The sequence below is a fragment of the Larus michahellis genome, chromosome 1 (assembly GCF_964199755.1).
Source record: "Larus michahellis chromosome 1, bLarMic1.1, whole genome shotgun sequence".
NCBI classification, from domain to species: Eukaryota; Metazoa; Chordata; class Aves; order Charadriiformes; family Laridae; genus Larus; species Larus michahellis.
In genome coordinates, this window is record NC_133896.1 from 101984693 (window position 1) to 102007052 (window position 22360).

General features: G+C 41.0%; 1 protein-coding gene across 50 annotated transcripts in view; it reads left to right on the plus strand.

Annotated features, from left to right (window-relative positions):
• Positions 1-21911, plus strand: part of BBX (BBX high mobility group box domain containing) — a 148912-nt gene extending 127001 nt beyond the window's left edge. For 47 of the 50 annotated variants that reach the window (XM_074596699.1, XM_074596923.1, XM_074596847.1 and 44 more), the window contains 5 exons: positions 19-167; positions 7758-7847; positions 15043-15240; positions 15926-16118; positions 18918-21911. In XM_074596699.1, coding sequence (XP_074452800.1) covers positions 19-167; positions 7758-7847; positions 15043-15240; positions 15926-16118; positions 18918-19005 — 718 coding nt within the window. In that variant the 3' untranslated portion in view covers positions 19006-21911. The remainder of the gene's footprint in view (positions 1-18; positions 168-7757; positions 7848-15042; positions 15241-15925; positions 16119-18917) is intronic. The other 3 variants (XM_074596585.1, XM_074596637.1, XM_074596614.1) reach the window with 3 other exon arrangements.
• The last annotated feature ends 449 nt before the right edge of the window (positions 21912-22360 follow it).

Genomic DNA, 22360 nt, shown 5'->3' on the forward strand with positions numbered 1-22360 from the left:
GTTTTGTTTCCCCTTTAGCTTAGCAAAGTTGGAAGAAGAATTTGAAAAGAAATTCAACAGCCTCCCTCAATACAGTCCTATTACCTTTGACAGGAAAAATTCTGCTGTTCCAAGGAAAAAGAGAAAGGTTGGAAGTGGCTCATCTGAACAACCAAAATCCAACAAAGGTAAATTACCACGTGCAATACATTCTTAAGCAATACAATCCTATGACAAGCTCAGGAATCTATATTTTCTTACTTTACTGTTACATGTGAAAAGTGTGAAGTGAAAGAAAACATTTTTCTAGCACTGAAATTAGTTGGTTCTCACCTGGGTTAGTTTTCGGGCTGTACTCTTGACTACTGATTTTCATGCTGAGTAGAACTGCTTAGAGTTTGTACATTAAATATATTCCTTATAGCAAGAAAATTTATCAAAGCCATGAATATTTGTGAGCTAAGTGAATTTGACAAGCTTTCCCAGGAGAAAATGTGGAAAAAATGCCAGATGATCAAAAGGTTACATTTTGACATTTTTTAGAATGTAGTTTTATGCTGGTTTGCATTTCACTGTAAATTTAGGCTCTATGAATTAAACTGTAAGATACCAGAGACGTCTGAATGAAACATTTTTATTTTTTGTCAAGATTTTAACTCCTATCATAAGTTTAGAGCAAAAATGTCCTGACATAATGAAAAAAAAAAAAAATTAGAGGACCTCATGACACATTTGGCTTTTTATACACAAACAACCTGTGACATAGAGGTTGTAGAGAAGTGAGAATATGGTACGCAAAACTACTTTTAAGTAGACTGTGGCAGAAATACTGATGCTTGCATACAGTACAGAAGCATCACAAAATGAAGGGATGATGTACCAGTAATCCTACAAAATAAAAGGATGCTCGAAAGAGTCCTCATTGCGCATAGTTCACAATGTGAAGCTGGTTTCCTTTTCTGCTACTATGGTAGTTCCACTGACTGACAGGTTTTCAGATCTAATATGGCTATTTTAGCCAGGTGACCCTGGATTAGATCTGTGCCTTTTGAATGCTTCACAAATGATCACATTACAGTATGCAGGATTGAGCAGCTGTCCTTTTGTAGTGCATGCCAATTTCGGTATTGATTTTTGTCTTTATATAATTAGATGTGGAACAGTCACTTTTGCAAAATTAGACTTGTGCTAATCCCAAGTGAGTTCTGACTTCAAATGCCTTTCAATTTTTTTATGGTATGTATTTGACAGAAGTTCTTCAATGAGCATGAATGAATTGCTTTACAGTATGATATCACAGTGGTTAATTAAGCGACATCTGTTGGGAATAAGATCCCCTCATCTACTGTGATGTCGCAGTTAAAGTTGTAATAGCAGCTCCTTGGATCTCTCTCTACAGTATTTACCTGTTCAGGTGTCTGTGTGTCTAAAAAATTTCGCAGGACCTACTACGTTGTTTGGGAATCGCACGCTAGAATACTACCTCAGGTCGGGTAGCCCAGAACTGTGTTCTGCTTTTGACTAGGTTCATATGTGAGAGCTTGATTTTTATCCTTGTTTGCATCACTTAAAAAGCTTTGGAGTATATTCGTCCATGTCTCAAGGGAAGGTCAGAAACATAACTGCAGGCAGGTTACAAGCCTGATAGAAGCAGTTTTGCCACAGCCCTGCGGTGGAGGCCGCGGAGCATTTGCTTGTAGCTGACAATAAGGGCTCTTTAAACTAAGCTGGCTGACTTTGCACTGAAGCAGATGGTAAACAGTCACATGAACTTTTCCACAACTGAGCTGTGGGGTTGCAACAAGCAGCCCCAGGGCAGGAATATCTGATCGTGACACTGCTGTTTCTGTAGCGAACGTCTAACCGCAGCCCTGAACTAAATCCAGATGGAGCTAGTGATACCTGCTCCTAATTTGAAGGAATGTTGAATTCACTCAAGTTAGCTGGGCAAGCGGTCAGCTTGTGTCAGTCATTCCAGCTCCCCGGAGAGTGAAGTTTAGCGCTCAAGAGGTAGTTGAAAAACTTTCTGACAAACCCTTTTTCTTTTGGAAAAGAAAGATTGCTTAAAAGTAAATATTCCATGGCAATGGGTCAACTTTAATTTGTTTTATTTTGTTAGGGTGCTTAAAATTAGGATGCAAGTTGTGGATTTGAAATGACCTGAACCAAATTGCATACAAGCAAGCTTACTAGCTTAGTAGGGAAACTGTTCCAGCTGAGCCAAACATTCATTAAGCTGAATCCTCAATTTAATTTGTGGTGTACTGACGGGCCATTCAGCCTCGTCGTGTTGTTGGCTTGCCTATGAACTGTGACGAGTCCAAACATGGTTAGAGAATACTGACCTCCAAAGGTGTTAAGCACACAGGTCTGCATACTAGGCTCCTGCAAGTATTGCAGGAAATTAAAATGGCATATTGTGCAAAATGGTAGAGCTTGGTTTCGAATGGTTCTGTGTTGGTTTTTTTTTTGAATTATCGTGGTTTTTTTACACCATCAGAATTAAACTAAAGTAACATCTTATTCTTGCAATGTGATGAGCATGAACCGTGAAGGGTCAGTGTAGTCTTATGGGTGTGATTGTGTTGGGATGTAGGAGACCTTCCCTTTGCTCTGCTGTGCTCTGCATTACCGCGTCCTGTGGGGTTGTTTCTGCTGCTTTGCTCTGTCTGCAAGGTAATTAGAAAAGATGTCCGGCACAAATAGCGCCTACTACTGGTTGGTACCTCTGGATGTTTCCAAACAACAGGTGATCACTAGAGGTAGGTTTAGTAAACACTGTTTAAAATCATCCCCTGCTTCTTCTGAATGAGCACGTGCAGGTTCATAAACTTCCCAGGCATTCTTAGTTCTCAGATAAGTACTTAATTTTTGAAGTCTATGTATCAATGCCTACTACATTATATTTAAAATCTGGAAAATAGTGCTGCACACTAAAACTTCCCCAGGATGTTAGGTGAATAAAAATGGAGAAATGTTTTTGTTTATTGTTTCTGGGGGTTGTTCCTCCCCCCCACCCCCCAACTAGCACTGCATGCCTTAATATGGTTTTGTTGGTTTTTTTTGGAGTAAATGGTGCCGGATTGATTTTTCTGTCAAATGTCATTAATCTATACCTACAAGAGGCCTGATCTGCTACCTAACCCAAACAGCCAGGATTGTCAGGATGTTTTTTACTCCTACGCGGAAAATGAGTGGGTCAGTGCCCACTGACTCCTGCTGTTGTGCTTCTCATGTCCAGTCCTCACTTCAGCCAGTTCTTTTCATATAAAAACACTTGAAGAATTCTGTAATGTGAAAGCTGTTTCAAATCGACATGTATAAGGGAAAATTTGAACTTTCTTAAATGACAGACAGGTTTTTTTCCCCAGAGCTTTCCAAATTGTCCAGATTCTGCTCCCACTGAAATTAATGGGGGTCTTTATTTAGTGTGAGCAGGACTGAACAAGCCATAATGCTTCGGCAAATTCTACCTCAAGCATTTTGAACTGGGAGTATGCATATACAATAATAATGTCACAAAATGGCTGAAAAATACAGCTATACTGAATCTGTGCAGATGGCCTGCTCTGACATTTGCTGGAGCTGTGACTGATTTCTTTTTTTTTTTTCTTCTTTCCAATGGCATGTGTGCCAAAACATCCCACCACACAGAAGTCAGCAGTCTGCAGTGAGTCACTAATCCGCTTGTATGCAAAAATGAGCAACAGGCATAGTCATTATTTCTGCCTTGTGCTGTGAAGAAATGCTCACTTATACACTAAGCGCTTTACTAAGGCTTTCATTTTAGGAAGGCAAGGAGAGGAATGCATAGTGTGCTTTTATTTGGGAAAGGGATTGTCCACAATTTTTTTTGTGTCTGTGGCCTCTAGGACTAGAAATAAAGCATCAGCTTAAAACAGATGCTTCTTTGTGGCATTCCTCTCAGTCTTAGCTCGAGGGGGGGCAGGGCGGGGGGCTAGCTCAGTTCAAGGCGTTCAAAGGCCTGGAGATCGCATGCCGTAATGTTCCAAAGATCATGACCTAAAAATACAGCATCTTCCTCCTGAGAGGTGCAGAAATGCACAGAGAAATCTGTTTGTCCTGGTTTTCTTACAGTCATGTTGAAGTGTTCTCTATTTGATCAGACCCTTTAAAATAGGGAACTTTGTGGGAGCAGAGGGGGCATATGCCGAGAAATGTGGAGGAAATGCAGTTATGGTTCATTATGTACGGTGGGTTCACTTTCTTGCCTGCTGCTTCCCCGAGCAGCTGCCGTTGGCTGTAGCAAGTATTCCCAGGAGGAAACCCGTACCGCCCTCAGTGAGCACAATGGACGAGCCAGGGATTAGCAGGTGGTTAAATCCTGTGGCAACTGCTGAAATGCTAGGGAAAGGAAGAGCCGTGTAGAATATTTCCAATAGATAAGCAGGAGAAAAAGACTTTACGCTTGCAGGTGGCTGTATGATAATAAACTAACATTAAAAGGTCTCTTTCAGCTTTCTATCAGAAATGCCATCCAGTGTCCACTGCCTAACAGCAAGCCTTTTAGGGTAGGTAGTTTTTTCAGTTCAGGGATTTTCTCTGTATTGAATGTTGACAAATGGCATTTGTTCGAAGTCTGGGAGTACTTGCCTGCTGTCCCCATGAAACAGGTGTAGCCCAGCCAGCCATCCTGTGAAGTCCTGCATGGGTGAGCGTGCCTAAACTGTGTCCCTGGGGCACCTGCTAGGGAGAGCCTGAAAAGGGTTATTCACTCTATCCAAAACCAGCACGTGATCTCAGGAAGACTCCCTTGTTCAGCCTTTCCTACATGCAGGCATCCTCTCCGATCCAGACTATAGTTTGCCTTCTCCATATTGGTTTAGTTCAGTTAATTTGTATTAAAAGAAAAGCTCTGGTTTTCATACCTGAATATGCCATGTAAAGATCCTATGTTCGGCAGTTCATTGGCTTAAGCCTTAATCTAAAGGCTGGATGGGATGTGGCTGTTTTTGAAGAACCACTAGATAGTCTGTTTGGTATAATTACTAGACGTGTGTGAGAGCGATTATAATTTGGCTTTTCACAGAGGACAGTGAGCATATCCTCATAGTTCACTCTAAGTATTTCTGGCAGGGAGTGTGGATGAAGTTTCTCATGGAATCAGAAGTTACATTCTCAGGTCCGAGTATGACATGTTGACCTATTTAGCTATTAGCTCATCTTCTCTTTCACTGCATTCATGGCCAGAGGCTATTCAAGTGTCAATGGGCACTGTCTCACAGGAGTAACAGCTAAAAGGGAAGGAAATTGGAAGTTTCCTTAGGAAAAGGCAGCTTCTCTTTTGATCCCACTGAAGTCAATGTTCTTGGCTTTTCCGTTTGGGAACAAAATTTTACATGCGAGTGGCATGTGCCTTGGAGTATCCCTCATGTTGCAGATACAAGCTTATGACAAAGGTGCCTTGGATGGTAGAAAAGAGATGAAAGACACAGGTTTCCTTCTTCATGCAATGCTTGTCATCTTTTTGTGAGTTTTTCATCTCAGTTATTCTGCTTAGAGTGGCTCGTGCTGGCTGACAGTCTACAATACTGATTGAAATGGTCTATATGGTACAGGTTGAGCTGTAGAAATGGAGATGTCTGTGATACTATGTAACATGTTGCTTATTCCAAGCACCTGCAAAAATCACTAATTTGCTAATTTAAAAAATAATGTCGTAAGAATCATCTAGTTATGTACTTCTGTCTCTGTCATCTTAGGTAACTGTTGTGGGGAAGCTTTTCTCTTTTGATGTGTTTGATCTTAGTCTTCAGAAAAGCTCAGTTTTTTTCACTTAGGCTTTCCCTCAGCCTGCCTGAGCTTTTTAATTCCTTGTTTTGCATTTTTATTGCACTGCCACTAGATTGCTTATGCAACTCTGTGATACTCAGGAAGCTGTTGTAAAATTTGTAGAATGACACTTGAATCATCTTCAGTGAATATGGCCTCTTCTATTGAACTTTCTGGTATTTTCTATGCAAGTTCTTGTGAAGCTATTCAATTTCAAGATGATGTTGCCTAAGATGATGTCTCACTTGGACTTTATTTGGTTTGTTGGTCGAATTCTAGATTTTTGGGACATTATTAATCTTTTCCAAAGTTTTGATTTCTTCAGTAGTAAAAAACAAGCATCAGTGAGACACAAAAGCGACAGGTACAAAATCGCAGAATTTCTATGCCTGTTTCTAGCTCTATTTTAGCTTTCAGTAACTTTCAGTATTATTCAAGCAGCCTAGTGTCTATGAATGATTTTTCCCCTCATAAGACTAGATCCTTCCATGTGCTACACAATTTTCTCCTCCTTTCCCTGCATCACAGTCAGTGATGGCAAATTGCAGATGCCTGATATAGACTTACCTTGATCGTGTGTTACTGCATGGTTGCAGTTGTGTCGCAGTAGCCAATGTGTGTTTCTGGTTCCTTTTGAGGAGGAGGAGGAGTGGAGGAGGCGAATATTTGTGGTGGATAGAATCCTGTTCCAAGTCAGCTGCAGATGGAAGGATGCCCTTTTGTTAGGCTATAAGCCATCTTGTCCCCTGCAGTGCATCTCATTTCTGTTTGGACTGGTCTGTTCTGAGCTGAAGACTTGCTTGCCTGCTGTATCTTAGGAAATAAGATTTTAAAGTGCAGTTTCTGAAAAGTAACTCTATAAAATTGGCTTTGCAGTGTACAGACTATGAATCTATTGTATCTTTGGTCTGTTCCGTCTATATTGGTATAATATCACTGTTTACTCCATTAGTGAGACAAAGGTTAGCTGCTTGATGACCTTTGCTAGAGGCATACTTTGTGGTCTGATGTCACATAAGATGTCTTCTGACTACTACTAGTAAAGACTCTGCTGTCAAACTAAGAATGATACCATGAGTTGGGCGTAACTTCACCTTCCTCTCCTGGGGACTTCTGCATTTAGTATAAACTCATTTCTGGTCACCAAAAAGGCAAATGTGACTCTTGCATCCTGTAGTGGGTTGGCCCTGGCTGGTAGGTAAGTCCCCACCCTGTCGCTCGCTCACTCTCTGCCACTGGGATGGGGGAGAGAGTTGGAAGGGCAAAAGCAAGGAAAAAACCTCATGGGTCAAGATAAAGACAGTTTCATAAGTGAAGGGGGCGGGGGGGGAGGTACGGAAATAAGTGATACGAAACCACCAGCAAACTGATGCCCAGCTAGTCCCTGAGCAATGACTACTTTGGAAAAAAGCCTCTCCCCCCACTTTTAAGGCTGAGCATGATGTTATATGGTATGAAATACTTCTTGGTCAGTGTGGGTCAACTGTCACAACTAATGTCCCCTTCTAACCTCTTGCATACCCTCAGCCTACTTGCTGGTGTGGCAGAGTGAGATGCTCTGGAAACACAGTTCAGCAGTAACTAAAACACTGGTGTGTTACCAACATAGTTTTGGTCACTGGTCTAAAACACAGCACCGTCCAGGCTGCTATGAGGAAGGTTTAGTTCACTCCAACCAAATATGGCCAAACTCCAGACATGTCTAAAAGACAGCATATGCTTAAACATGCAAGCAAACCCCTTGTTTTATTGTGAGCATTCTCCAAAATGCTTTCTATGCAGTTAAGCATTGGGAGCTGACGGGTTGAAGTACAGCCTGCTGAAGGCCTCCATAATCCATTCTGGCAGAAGGTCAGGTTTTGTGCTTCCCCCTGAAACAGCATCCTGTAATTAGTGGAAGGGGAGGTTGTATAGTACGTATTGTGACTGTTGTACTCTTTTTAAAACTGCTAATTAAAAGTATGTGTTATTAATGTTGTCTGTAGGTTCATTCCAGTCTCAGAAAAAGAACTTATTCTACAAAATTGTCAGCAAATGTAAGCACAGCAAGGAGAAGCTTAATGTTCCGGACACAGGTACTGGTGCATCACTTAGTTAAGGTTTTGGGCTGCCTTCTCTCTCCATTCAGTCTCAGAGAAATGCTTCTAGACAAAGGCTACTCAGCTGTCTAGTCTTTGATTGCTTTGGTCCCTTATTTCCCTGTCTGCTTTGATTCCATTAGCTCCTGGCTCCAGTTGATCATATTACCTTATTCCAGTATGATGCTGTTTTGTTTTTAATTGGCGTCTCCCTTAATTACAGTTTCCCTGCTCCAGACGCCATGCAGCAGAGCTGACAAAGCAAGGGCAATTCTGCAGTTGGCCCTGAACTCTTTATGTTCAACAGCTCAGAGCTCTTTTGTCCGTTTCCTGCTGTCTAGAACTTTGCAGACTGCAGCTGGTCAGAACATAAGAGCTTGTTTCTGCACCAGATCTCAGAAATACTAACCTAAAACCAGACCCTTCTTCTGTAGAAATCTTAACTAGCTTCCTGTTTGCTTCAGATTGAAAGTAACTTTGACAGTGTTTTAAGTTATGTCCTGGATTTACTCTGCCTGCTATCCTGCTGGAAGCTTTCCAAAGTCTTTTTCTTGTTACAGTGTTGTGGTCCTGCATACCTATATACTCACAACTCTGAGGGGCATTTTCAAGTGTACAGCAAGTACAGGGTTATAGCTTAATCTCCTTCCCTGGGCCTTTTTTTTTTTTTGTAGTCATGTTGTCCACACTATCCAAATCATGCCCAGGCTGTTCCTTAGCCCTTCCACGGTGGAGTTCTCTCCCACATCGTACTTGTGGTATGGAGGAGCCTCTCTGGTTCTGCTTACTTAGGTAGCTCCATGAATTTCTTCCATTTTTGTTGCCCATCCATATCTATCTAAAATAATAAAATTACTATCCTCATCTCCAGTTCCCCCAGCTTCATTTATGCTTAATATCTTTCCCTAAGGCTTGGCCATGCCATTTCCTCTCCTTCCCCGATGCTATGTTTTCTGTCCTCTGTGGTGCACGTGCACTGTTTTCCCACATAGGCTCTGCCAGCTCTGCTGCATTGACTGGTGCAAATATTTTGAAATCACTTGCTCTGTTTCATTGTATTTGTACAACAAACATGTTGTAGGAGTCGCTTATGAGAAGTAACTATCTTGCTTCCGTGCTGGTGTGAAAAAAGCGTCATACATTAACATAGCCTTTATTGGGTGCTATTCAGATTTTTGTTCCTGAATTATTAATAGAGCACGTAGACAAATTAGTAAGAAAAAAGTGTGTGTAAATTCTCCTGTGGGAAAAGAACCAGAAAGTGTTTAATACATGATAGACTAAAAAATATAAATATCTTTAAATCTGCAAATATAAATGTGGCTAAACAAAATGTCAAAGCCTCCATTTGATTAAAAGAAACCAGCCTGTTTTGATATAAAGTGAAGTATGCACTATGATCAAAGATTCAAGCCTGGCAAGTGTTGAGTACCCTGGCTTTGTTCCAGCACAACACAGAGGCATGTCCTTGGAAGTTAAGCATGTGAATAATGTCATCACGTCTAAACATTAAAGATGTGTCTGTGCATTTGCTGGAGTAGGGCCAGTTTGCTGAGTTCCTCCCAAGACTGAAGCAAAGACATGAGGAACTTCCCAGCCTTACACAGCCTACATGGAAATCATCAAAGGAAAGACAGTGGATATGTATATTGGTGGGGAACCGCATTTTCTCTGAGTTAAAAAGGGGAAAAAATCTGGGGTCTTGCCTCCTCGTAAGTGTACCATGTAGGGACACAGAAAGCAAAGTGTTCATCAGCAAAGTGCAGCATGAGCATGGCCTTGGCACTTGGTGTACAGCCTCGTCATCATGTGCTTTCATGAGTTCCCAGACAGTAGGGCCCTAAATTCTTTGACTCCACTGTCCCATGCTCTTAAGCATTCGAGCTGGGAATCCCTGCGTCTTCATTTCAGTTCAGATATACAAGGATTTAGTGAATCAAACACTAAATGAAAATTTCAACTCCTTTTTGTCGTTAGTCTATACTTGGGGCGAGTCACAAGTCTGTCATGTGTGGGTTTGGTTTTTATGGAGTTAATTTTGCTGGAGGAAGGAGTTTGAATATTCTTATATCTGGAGAGGAGACACTTGGAAGGGTTGCTGTCAGCAGAGGTCGTGCTGGATTCATATGTTGTCATCTTGAAAAGTGGGTGTGCCTGTGTGCATCTGTGTTTTGAATGAAGAAAAGTAAGTGCAGTAAAAGCAAATTTTGATGTGTTGAATCACGTTGTCTATGTCTGTCTCTGGTTTGAGTATCTGAGTGAATTTTGACTCCACCTGACCATATCGTACACAGCATCACCAGTGCAAATCACCGTATTATGAGTTTGCAGGTGTTGAGAGAGACAGATACAGCCCAGTAAAATACCAGTGGATGTGTCACAACCCCTGCTTCCCCTAGCACAAAGTGCACAGTGATGCAGCTGACTATGTTAAGACATACGTCACTTCCTTGGGAGGGCTGACAGAAGCACAGCTGGACCTATCCCTGTTTGGGGAGGTTGAACACCACTCAGCTGAGATGCTTATTTTCTGACATACTGTCATGGCTTTCTGGTGGGAGGCAATACTTTAAATAACAAGGGGTAAGTCACAACTCTTGACTCCTTGCAGGTACGTTTAGTGAGCTGTCTTGAGGGCTCTTGAGGAGATGAACTTACACACCAGTCTCAGCACAAGCAGATGTGTGAAGGAGCCCCATCTCCTGCGGCTGGTAGAGCTAACTGCCTGCTACTGGTTCTCCATCAACTCTCCCACACGCACATCAGTCTGCACAGCCTTAGCACATATATTTGAGACAGAACAGAAAGTGCAGAAAATCAGCAGAATGACTTTTTTTTTTTTTCTTTCTGCTGAGAAAGCCCTGTTGTGTGGGCCCTGCAGCCCAGAGGGAGCCAGCAGCTCTGTGCCACTGTGCCTTTGGCGACCATCTAGCCTGGAGGAGGACTGGGTCAGCATAGGCTCATGCAGCAGAGCTCCCCATCCAGGCAGCTGTTCCATACACTTGGCTTGACCATCTGCTGCTTTGTCAGCTGGTGTCCCTCTGCTGGTTAGTCCCCAGCCCTTGCTGCAGCTCCGTGTGCCACCTGACCCCACAAGCAGCGTGCAGCAGCATCCCGTTGTCAGAAGAGCTGGAATTTCCACCAGGGTAATCAGAGCGTGCTTGGCTTCTGCTCTTCGGTTAAGTGTTTCCCCGGGCACTGGTGACTTGAGGCTTTTCTCCGCCTTTCTAAGCTTCCCCTTTTTAACTTCATAAATACCATCAAAGCATTACAGCCCATCTTTTCTTCTTGATACCACTGGGCTTAGACCCACAGAGCATTTGTTCTCCACTAAATGGGGTTAAACTTCTGCAGCACTCTCTTGTAACAGATAGGCACCACTGAAGAAATTCTTTTAAGTCTGTCTGTGTCTTGCTGGGGTTTGGTCTGAAAAGCTTGTCCTTTTCTGTGGTGTGCTGAGTCAGTCCAAAGGACTTCATTTTTCTTGTTTGCAAAGATGGGGGGAAATAAGACTACGTGTACTCTGCATGCCTGCAGAATAGGGTAAAGTGTCCATGCTAACTTTTAACAAATCTACCTCAGGAAACCATCTGGCATAGAGCTCTAGATGTTTTTCTCTCAGTTGTTTTTGTCACTGTGGTGTAAGCATGCCAAAAGGCTCACATCTTCATATCATGTGCTCAACTTTGCTTGCAAAAATAGCCCTGTAGTTTTGCATGTGCTACTGTCATACAGAAAGCTAACCATGTAAATACCTGTTAGCAGGACTGCATAGTAGCTGCAGAACTTCATTTCATTTCTAGACAGCATTTTCCTGAAAATTAGCAGAGCTCTACGTGGGGCAGCTCTTGAACACAGGACTGTGTGGAAACAGAAGGGGTATGAAATGGATTAAAGAAATGAATAAATAAAACCACGGGGGATTTAACTTCTTTAGCCCTGTCCTTTCTGCACAGCAAAATCAAGTCCTGGTTTGGAGCATCCCTATGGATATACCTTTGTCAGGTGAAGCAATGGGGTGCTATTCCTCTTGAAGGAGGTGCAGGAGGACCCCTGTTAGCACCTAGCTTAGCTATAAGGTTGTAGAAGCATGGACGACTCTCTCCTCTGAAGTTCAGTGCAAAGGGACTTGAGTGAAGCCTTTGTGTGATTTCCTCCAAGTTAGGTTTTATGTCTGCTTGAATAATAATCTGTAAAGAATTCAGTGAACTGATTTCTTAGCCCAGTGTCAACTAAGACTGCTAGAGAAGAAAGAATAAGCTCTTCCCTTCAACACACACACACACACTTGCTCATTGTTTACCTTTAGTCCTTCCTTCTTCAAAACTGTATGGCAGCAATGTTATGATGAAGTGATAAAGAGCTTACTTCAGAGCTAGAGGAGGGAAAAAAAAGTAGAGGACTCTCAAGTCTCATTTCAAGGATTGAAAAACCTTAAAACATGGAGAGGGAATATGCTTCCTGTGTCCTGAGTTTGTCAGCCACCTTCTGCTATTTCTTAGTCAAAAATGCCAACGTCATATACTCATCCTTATGTATTTAATAACTATCAGCTCTTTTTGTTTTACCTTTCAAGTTTTTTTTTCTTATCTTTAATTTCTTGAGCTTTTTGACATACACAGTATGAGAAAGAAAACAGGTGTAAAAGGCAACTGTCTCCTGTATTGGCCAATTGTGTTAATTTCTAGTCACCTGGCATGGCTTGTACTGTACAACACATCTAATTAAAAATATATCGAATCAGGTTTCTGTATATCATATGTTGTTTATTGTTGGAAATCATGTCTTAATAAATGTAAAAGAAAAAAAAAGGTGACTTGTATTACTAAGATTAAAGCAGTTATAAACTCAATCAACTAGAATTAAACAGCACTGTCAAAGTACTATCTAATTAGAGCAAATCCCCAAATCGGAATTAACAAATAGTGTTGGACTACAACCAAACCATTACATTAATACATAATCAGTGCTTATGAATTTCCTTAATAAGAAATTCAGAGAGAAAGCTGCCCATTTAATTACACATTCCAATTAAGATTTTGGTCTCAGTCAGTGCAGTAAGCTTATCTGAACATCTCACTATTAGCCCAGTTGAGTTACTTGAAAGTCACATTTGCAGTCATTGGCGCTTCTACTTAATTGGACTGTTATGGGGAAGATCTTCTCTTGTGATTTCTCTTGCTCTCTTTACAAAAAAATAAGTTTTACAGCATAGCTCTGCTCTAGAAAGGTTAGCAGCTATAGCTAAACACTGAGAAAAGCTATTTGAAGCTGTGGGCTTTTTTTCAAAATAAAGGGCATGCACAAGTTCAGAAATGTTTTACAAGAGGAGATATGAAGCTGAATTAAGAACATAAACAAATTAAGGTTTGGAACATTTCCAAATGTTTTTACACATTTGTACTAGATCTGATTGTATTCTTGTGCCATAAAACTTAAAAGATCCTTTCCCACTTAAAAGAGTGAAGGGCAGCCGCTAACAAGATACAATGTGTTACAGCTATTCTCTTCACTCAGTCCACATCCTCACACAGTTAACAGTTGAAGAAGCTAGCAAAAGATAGAGGTTGTATTAGCCATATCTTTGAATTGGAAGATCATTAAATCTACAAAACAAACAATAAACAAACAGTAAATACACTCATGTATTTACAGTAAATACACAATGAAAGAGGGCAAAGTCCATGCAGACTGTTGGGCTTATTGTGCATGGTTTGTGGGGTTGGGGGTGCTCCTGCACGACACAGCCAGTCTTGGTGCAGGAGGCTGGTCTTGTTCAGTGCTGAGCCCTTCTGAAAGAGCAGTTGTTTGCGCTCCAGCTTGAGTTGTTGTGCGTATAATTTTTGCTGGTCTGACCACTCAGAAAGTGAACAAATGGATCTTAAACATATCTTTAAAACGGCAAGGAAGATTGAAAGAAATTGCGGGGAAGAGAAAGCTAACTGTAGGCACAGTAACAGCTGTGAATTATATAAAGGACTGGCGCAAAGAGATGCGGTATAACCTGAGGTGTAGTAAAGAAGATAACAAGTTGAAAATGCAGCAGGGAAGATGAGGTGCAAACATTAGGAAAAAATGTGTAATCATTCAGGATGGCAGCGCCCTGGGAAAAAACACCCCAAGGACTTGGTGCGGATGCCCATGAGTGCTCCCACTTTCAAAGCAGATTAGACAAGCATCTGTAAGAAATGACTTGGGCATTCCCTTTGCTACCTGTAGTCTCCTTCTAACCCTAGCTTACAGTGATCACAAATGGGGTAGGCCTCATAATACTTCTGTCATAGGAGGAAAAAAAGATGTCACAGATTGAATTTATGGACTATGAGCAGCATGGCTTATTAAATCAATGGAAATTACAAACGATTGACGACTATGCACTGATCTCAGACTTTGGAAGCTTAAATACATTTTGTGATAGCTGCCTGACCAGTTTCTTCATCAACAAGGTTAAAGTGACTTTAGTCAAGTGGAAGTTCATGGTCATGTTTCATTTCAGGGCAGAAGGCTGCTTTGAAATGCTAACACTGGTGCTGTTGAGAAACGTTCAAACTGTTCCTTTCTCACTCTCTGACTTTATGTAGGCATTATTTCCGTCATGGTATTTTATCCTGTGCTTGCTTTCTTTTTTTAGCGTTCTTGTCTTCAGCTGTGGTCCAGCTCTGCTTTTGCACTTGTTGCCTTTAGGGTGTTCTTTAAGGTTTGTTGTTTTATAAAAGGCAGTATTTCCCTCTGCTTAGAGGGGATGACGTAGAGTGACTATAGAGGGAAGACTGGGAGTTAGGCAGGAATTCCTGAATTCTGCTTGTGAGTCTGTCTGTGAGCTAAATTAATCTTACATGAGGACCATTATTGTTCCTTCAAATACATTTTGTCTCTTAGCTACTTGCTGGCATCTTCTGTTGCAGAGTGTTTTATATAGACCGTTTGATACCCTGCTCCCACTGAAGTACGACTACCCATCTCACAGGTTTTTTTGCAAATAGTAGAAACTTGAACCTTCCAGGACATCTTTAAGAGCTGTTGCTACTATTTCCCTGCAACCATCTGCAGCATTCAGATCATACCTTGCCATGGGTTATGCTCTGAGCACCTGTGAGGGAACGCTTTATGCAGATTGGTGCAAAATGGTAAACGAGCATAGCTAGTAGCTGAATTATTCCACGTGTAAAACTGCATTTTTATCCTCTTTCAGCCATATTCTCAGAAGACAGAAATTCCAGTGACTCTGCCTGGAAGAATAAATTTTCTATATCTGCCCTAAACACTCCGGAGCCGGTAATGATGCATGAGCCTTTAGTTGGCAGCCAGAAAAGGAAAGCAAGGAAAACTAAGATCACTCATCTTGTCCGAACAGCAGATGGTCGAGTGTCACCAGCAGGAGGGACACTGGGTAAGGAAATCAGAGTTTAACTTCTGTTAAAACTGAATGGTTGGAGGAGGTTGGGGACTACAAGCAACCTATCAGGGAACTATGTTTCAGTTAGCTTGGTTTCATACCTGCTTAGAAAGATCATTCTTTAAAATACAGGTATCAATCAATTGGGAAATCAGTAAGTCCATAATGGCCAACTTCTTTTGTTTGAATGCCCAAATATGTCTTCCTTCACTGGATATTTCTGTCTCAAAAACTGGGCGGTGATACAGAGAGAAATGGAAAGCGGTTACCTTTCATAATTTGTTTCCAGTCCCATAAAGAAATTACACCGTGCGTAGTTAAAGGATGTAAAAATGAATTCCATAATATGACAGTCAATGCCACAATCCTCACAGGAGTCCTCTGCAGTTAAGATAAGCTTTCTGGGCTTCTGTATCTAAAACACACACAAAAGCCCTCTTGCTTGACCTAAAACATCAAGCTCTGTTGAATGCAAAATCAGTAAACTGCTTCGTAAACCTTAGTACTGTCCTTCTGACAGTAGCTTGGGTCAGAAGAGGTTGCAGCATGAATCGCATTACACTTGCAAAATCAAAGTCCTAAAGGTAAAGATTCTGTTAACACCAGACTAGTCAGTATATTGATGGGCTGCTGTGAATTTAAGGTCTAGATTTGCAAGCTTAACTTTTTCTTATTGCAGAGGAGAAGCCAAAAGAGCTGCCACAAAGTACTCTTCAAAAAACGCCAAGCGCAGAAACAGATTGCAACAGTGAATGCTCCAGAAATGCAGAGACAGAAGAAAATCATAGTATTACATCAGATATGCCAGCGGTGTCTGCATTTTTTAGCTTAGCTGCTCTGGCAGAGGTAGCAGCTATGGAAAATGTACACAGGTATGGTTTTCTTTTCCCCTTATTGTCTATGTGAATAGTATGTGGCTGCCAGATCGCTCAGAAAGCGTGTGAATTGCAGACTGTTTAATTTGGCTTGTGTTTTCTCTTCCACAGCTTTCTATGAATGTCTGGTTTACACCACTTGCTTAGTAGTGTTAAGTCTTCACCTAAATGGCTATGTAATCTATTTTGTTAGTAAAGTGATCCTCCCTGGTAAGCTTACCTACCGATTTTTTTATAAAACCAGACTTATATGCTCCTTGAGATCCTAATGGTTGAAGGTTTCTAATTATCAGATGCCATTTGTCAGATAATAGCTATTGCCTCCTGATTTGTATTTTTCACTGGCCTAAGACTGTCGAGAGAATTTCATAAAACTTCAGCTGTTTTTATGCTGAACATGGCTGAAGGAAACTAACTTGTTATTTTTACTCTTGTGCTTTGCCGTGTAGGAGGCAAAGCATCTGCAGAATGGCATGGGCAGAAAAACTCTGGGTGATGGAAGGCCATGTTAGTTTGGGTTGGTCCTCCCTGTTACTGAGTAGACCATCCACACAGATGAGGTGGTGTATGTGCAGGTTACTTAGGGCTGTTGGATCAGTTCAGCATGGTCAGATCCTGCATGCTGGACTTGTGATGGGAGGAAACTAAGGACAGCAAGTCCTCCTTGGCTCTTAATTATCCAGTGTTGTTCTTTGGTGCTGCAGCTTATTGGAGATGAAGCCCTGTCCTTTCCTGTAGTGGAAAGTCAGTGAGGAAGTGCTGGGACAGTTTGAAACCATCCCAGCCGCTGCGTTTGACAAATTGCTGTCTGCCTAAGAAACTCCACAAGGCAGTGGTCGATGAAACCATTCACAGCCTCAGTTTACTGTTGATCTTGTGGCCCCTATCAGCCAGCCCAGTCCTGTGTGTTCAGGCTGTGCATCAAATATTGAAAGGCTATTTAGAAGCTCAGGTGTCCTACAAGAAACAAAGTCAGCCAAACCCAGTCTGTTAGCTCTTCTCTGCAGAAGCTGATGTCTTGCTTTAGCAACATTGTTCTCGGTGAGAGGTGTTTTCACGCTGCAGTCAGCCTGTCCTTTCCTCCCAGCATTGCAGAACAGGTGTCTGCTATCAAGACAGCAAAAGTCTGAACTCGTTTCTGTCATCTTCTGTTGTCAGAAGCCACAAAGTGAGACTTGGGGAAGTGCTGTGCTAAGCTCTGCTCTCGCTCACACCCTTGTGGTTTCATTGATTTCCATTAAGGCTGACCAGAATTGCACAAGAGCAATGGGATTCGCTTCACTGTGGTTTTTCCCTCTTTGTTTCTCTGAGAGTTCTTGTCCTCCTCTTGTCCCTGTTGAAGTGGGCTAATATTTTACATAGCCTTCTGTTTGGGTCTCTCTTTCTTACTCCCACCTTTTGTCATCTCATCATGCAGCTAGAGCAATGCAGCACCTTCCATGAGGTCTGAAAACACCAAACCAGCAAATGTCCAGCAACTGTTGCAAACTCCAGATTGTAATCACTGCAGGGTGAAATGACAACGAGGGAGGACTCTTTCTCAGTAGAAACTTTGCCATGTCTTTCACAGACTTGGCAAATGGAAGTCAAAACAGAAACTTAAATCTAATGGGCTAGATGTTTATCTCTTTCCTACTCCGCTTGTTATCTTTTGCAACTCACTTCTTTATTTGCAAATAACCAGAAATGAGAAGAACAGCATTAGAGGTTTGCTTGATGTGTTTCTTCAGTGTCTGAATTTAATTATGAAATAATTTCACAGAGCCTTGGGCCACGGAAGCCAAACTCCTTTTTAACTGTAATTACAGCTTGTCTGGAAGTGGCAGCGTGGTTTTCATGTGAAGGCTTCTGTTTAGCTTCATTTACCTTGTGCATGCCCCGGTTAAGCACTGTGAGCCTGAGCTGCATTTTGTGCCAAGGCCGCTTCGTTGCACTCCGGTACTGCAAAGCACGTTGGTTCCTTCATTTCTGCTGGGGTCTTAGCTGTGCCGGAGTGAGGTAAAAGTGTAAATAAGAAGTGGGGCCCAGATTTTCATTGCTGCAAATGACACATACTGTAACAAAAATAGAACCTGACTTGCGAGATTAGATAACAGGCGGTGACGTGCTTTGTGTATGTATTTTAAAAGGCAAGCTGCAAAGGAGCTCTCCCAAGTCCATCTGCTACAATGATTGATGTTGATTTCCAGCACATAATTCTGGCGCAGTTTATTTTTATGATCCCCTGTGCCAGGGGATCATTTGTAAATTAACACAGCTGTAGTAATGAAAGAGATGTTGTGCTGGGCTGATGAAGTGTTAAGTCATGAAACTTGGAGTAATCCCAATGTGTAACTCTGCTGATGAGTGTATTTCCATATTGCTTAAAAGCTGGCTGCGGACTTGCATTAATATGATACATGCCTCTGTGCCTTTACCTTCTTTTGCCACACGTGAGCTCTACTCTGTGCTTCTGAGGGCTGAAGCCACTCTCTTACAAAATGAGTAACAGCACTTGTGCGCTCTTAACTTACTCTTTGGGCATGCATTTTGTTTAGTGTCTTCAAATACCATCATGTCATGGTTTTGCCTGACTTTGCGTTGCATTGCAGGTTGTCCTCAGGATATCGTGTTATACTGTTGCAGGAATGCCTCTAAAAAGAGCGTGTAACAGCAGTATGTGGGTGTCTGTAGCAGCAGGGAGTTACGGTGCTGTAATGCCGGATGTTAAACCATATCACATGCCGCTTCCCATCCTTTCCGGTCTGATACAAGCTCCGAATAATGATGGGTGGCTTTTCTTTTCTTCTTTTGCAGAAGTCAGAGGGCCACACCTCTCCCACATGATGGACAGCCAAATGAAATGTCTCAGGCTCCAGTGCTTATTTCCTGCGCTGACCAGTGAAGCTCCACTTTATTGTAAAACATTGTGCTTTACCTAATATCCTAGCCTTGTCTTTACCAAGGGAAGCTAGTCAGTCCATATGATGGAAACTATAGACTGCAAGCAAGCGTTTATTGCTCTGAGTGGCCCAGAATTCACTGGAAGTCAGACGTTAGCAACTTGGGCCAGGTCCTCAAATCGGATCCAGTACGTAGGAGGGTGATATTAATTGTCTATTAATGAACAGAAATGGTATGATCCCAGAGCTTGCTTTCTATTGAAGGCTTTTAAACAGTAAATAGGTGGTTGGTGTGAAAAAGGCTGCCTTTACTGTAAGCTCACACAGCATCTCTTTTACCAACCAGAGAGTACGGCAACTAGTTTCGTATAATACCTAGTTATTCTAAATTAAAATGAAAAAAAAAAACAACAACAGAAACACTGACGCACTGCACTAGTTATTATTAGATATTCTTAGTCATTTTTGTACATGAAGATTTAAGTTCTAAGATGGTTTATATTAATAGGTTATGCCTACATTTATATTGTAGAATGAATTTAAAACCTGTTCCAGAGAACTCAAGGCAGCCTGGACAGATGTACCATTGTTAGCGGTGTTTGGGCAGCCATGTGGTCCAGATGTTCTGCACTTTTATATTTGCCACCAGAGTGGTAGAGTTTACTGGCAAAAATTCTGACAGGCTATGTTTGGGTTTGTTTCTTTTTAATTTAGCTTTGAATAACCAGGATGATGTGCATTAGAAAAAGGAGTGGTGTATGGAAAAGAAAATACTGCAGATAATTGACATGCCTTGGAGGGTTCCTTTATTTTTGCATAGATATCTGAGCGACTTGGTGAAACTTTCCTGTAAACAAAGAGTACTGCAAATGCGTTTTTCAAAAGTGACCTTAGTATTATTTCACCGTTCTGAAAAACCTAAAACCGTGACTTTTCAATATACATTTACACCGATACACATACCTTTTACATTTTACAGACACTGGCATTGTTGTAGTTACTATGCACAGTCCAGATCAGCTTCAGAGTTTGCGTAAAGGGCCAATTACAGTTTGTTTTGGTAAAGTGGCAAGTTGTACACAGGTAAACTACAAACGAAGAGTAACGTTTGACTGAATTCAGACTACCAAACAGATCCATCTGCCAGTTTCTGTCTTTGCTTATGTTGAATTTTTGTGTTTTGCTCTCATAAATACATCCCAAAAGCAGGCCAAGTGTATCACTTGACCTGTCATCTTCGCTATCGTGACTTACACTATTGTATAACCAAGCATTGATTCCTACCAACAGATGCAAAACGATCACTAGTAATTGATCTAAAGCTACAAATTCAACAGGGTACTTCTTCTATAGCACAAGATGTTTCCCTACTTTTTGCATTGTAGCACAACAATTTACCAAATTGGACTCCAGCAATAATTTTCTATTAGTCTTCGTCATACCGGCTGAACTTTTGATAGTATTAGATTGAGTTTGAAGTTCTTTGAATTAAGTCTTTAAATGATGCGAGTTTACATCATTCTATCAGGCATTCTTATTTATACTTGACTGAATTGATAATGTGTTTTGGGGTTATTTTGTAACTAATTTGATGTAATAGCCATATGGACAGTAACTCTATTAATGCTTGCTAGGTTTAGCCTTTCATTGTTGTAGTTAAGTGAAAGTCTTTGGTTCAGTGTCGGGAAACAATATACAACATACCACGCGAGTTGTAACGAAGGATTAAAGGTCTGACAAAAGGCAGGGAGCTGGGGAAGTGTCACTGAAACAGCACCATCGAGGATGCATGTGTTGGAAGAAGGGAACAGCAACAAAAGAACAACATTTACAAGCCAATGAGTCAGTGAAAAGGCTTTTTAAAAATTCAGGTGAATATATGACTAAGAGCCCCTGGAATGCCATTGCAGCCTGTGGCAGTATTTTTAATAAGATTTTATTAAAGTTTTATAAGTTATTTTAACAAGACAGAAAAAACCTAAAAGACTTAAAACTGTTGGGTCACAGCAAGGTGGCTGTTGGTGTTTTGGACCACTTTATAATTAGCTGAAATCCAAATATGTTACAGTGCAGGCCGTTCACGTTGACAATGGTACTAACTTATTTCTCTAGAAACCTTTAGAGTAGATATATTTTTGTCAAAGCACCCCATCCTTCCTCGATTTAAATTTCAATATTGTTCCTGAAGATATTTCTGTATATTAATGGTACCTTTTTTAAAAGAAACAGAAAATTACTTTTTTCTATATGAATTAATATCTTACTTGATCTGCTTTTCCTTGACTTTCCCTTAGAGAGGGGGTAGGGTTGGGTCAGTTTACTGGATATGACTGTTTTCAGATACTTATAAACCTTTTTGTAGATATGCTTAATTTTTAAGCGATTAGGCACTGAGAGTAGCAGAAATCCTGCAAAGCTTTATAGTTCACTAGGCATTTGCCTTTGTTGGTTCTCTGAGTGATGTCTTGATTTTAGTAGCTAGAATTTTCCCTGAATCTACTAGAAGGGGTATCAGTATTTTCAGGTAACAAAGTCTGTTAGCACAACAAAAATTTCAGACCAATATCTTACTGTATTGGGGTTGGGTTTTTTCCTTGTTTGTTTTGTTTTAATTTTTATTAATTTCAGCTGCTTTCATTTTGGAAGATCTTATTGCTATTGTGTGTACTTCAGTATACCAGCAAACACTGTTACCCGTTAACACATTGTCCACAAATGCCTCTAGAGAAGAAATTGTTGCACCTTATGTATATCTCAAGCAAACCAAAATATGATGCTTTTCTGCTTTGTTTATTCTGAATATGTTGTATCATACTTTACTGAACCCATTTTAACTTAGCTAAAGCTATCAATATTTATGCATTTCACCTTATTTTCTGGATCTGAACCTGTGTATAAATCTTTCTTTAAAAAAAAAGAAAAGCATTTACCGTAGTCGTCCTCTGTGAGTTATCCATGGGAGGGGGGAATCTTGTCTCAAGTGTAAAATGCAGTACTGTCCCAGTTTTCCTTGGCTTTTATTTATTTAGTGATCTTTGATATTTCATACGTAGTTTTGAGGTATACTAAATACATTGTCGTAGCCGAAGCTACAGGTCTAAGCAGCTGGGAGAAAATTACTGTAATGTCTTCTTACTTGTTCTAGTACTGTATACAAATATGGGAAAAATGTTCTGCAGAACATTTGAGATGCAGATTCTTATCCCCACAGTAGGTTTTTTTCCAGATATTAGACCAAATCAGTCAAAACGCGATGATCTTAAAGGATTTTGTGATTCTAAAAACATCTATGGAGATTACTTTAATGCTCTGCTTATGGCAGTAACTACCCCTTGAATGTGCTGTGATTTCAGAAAT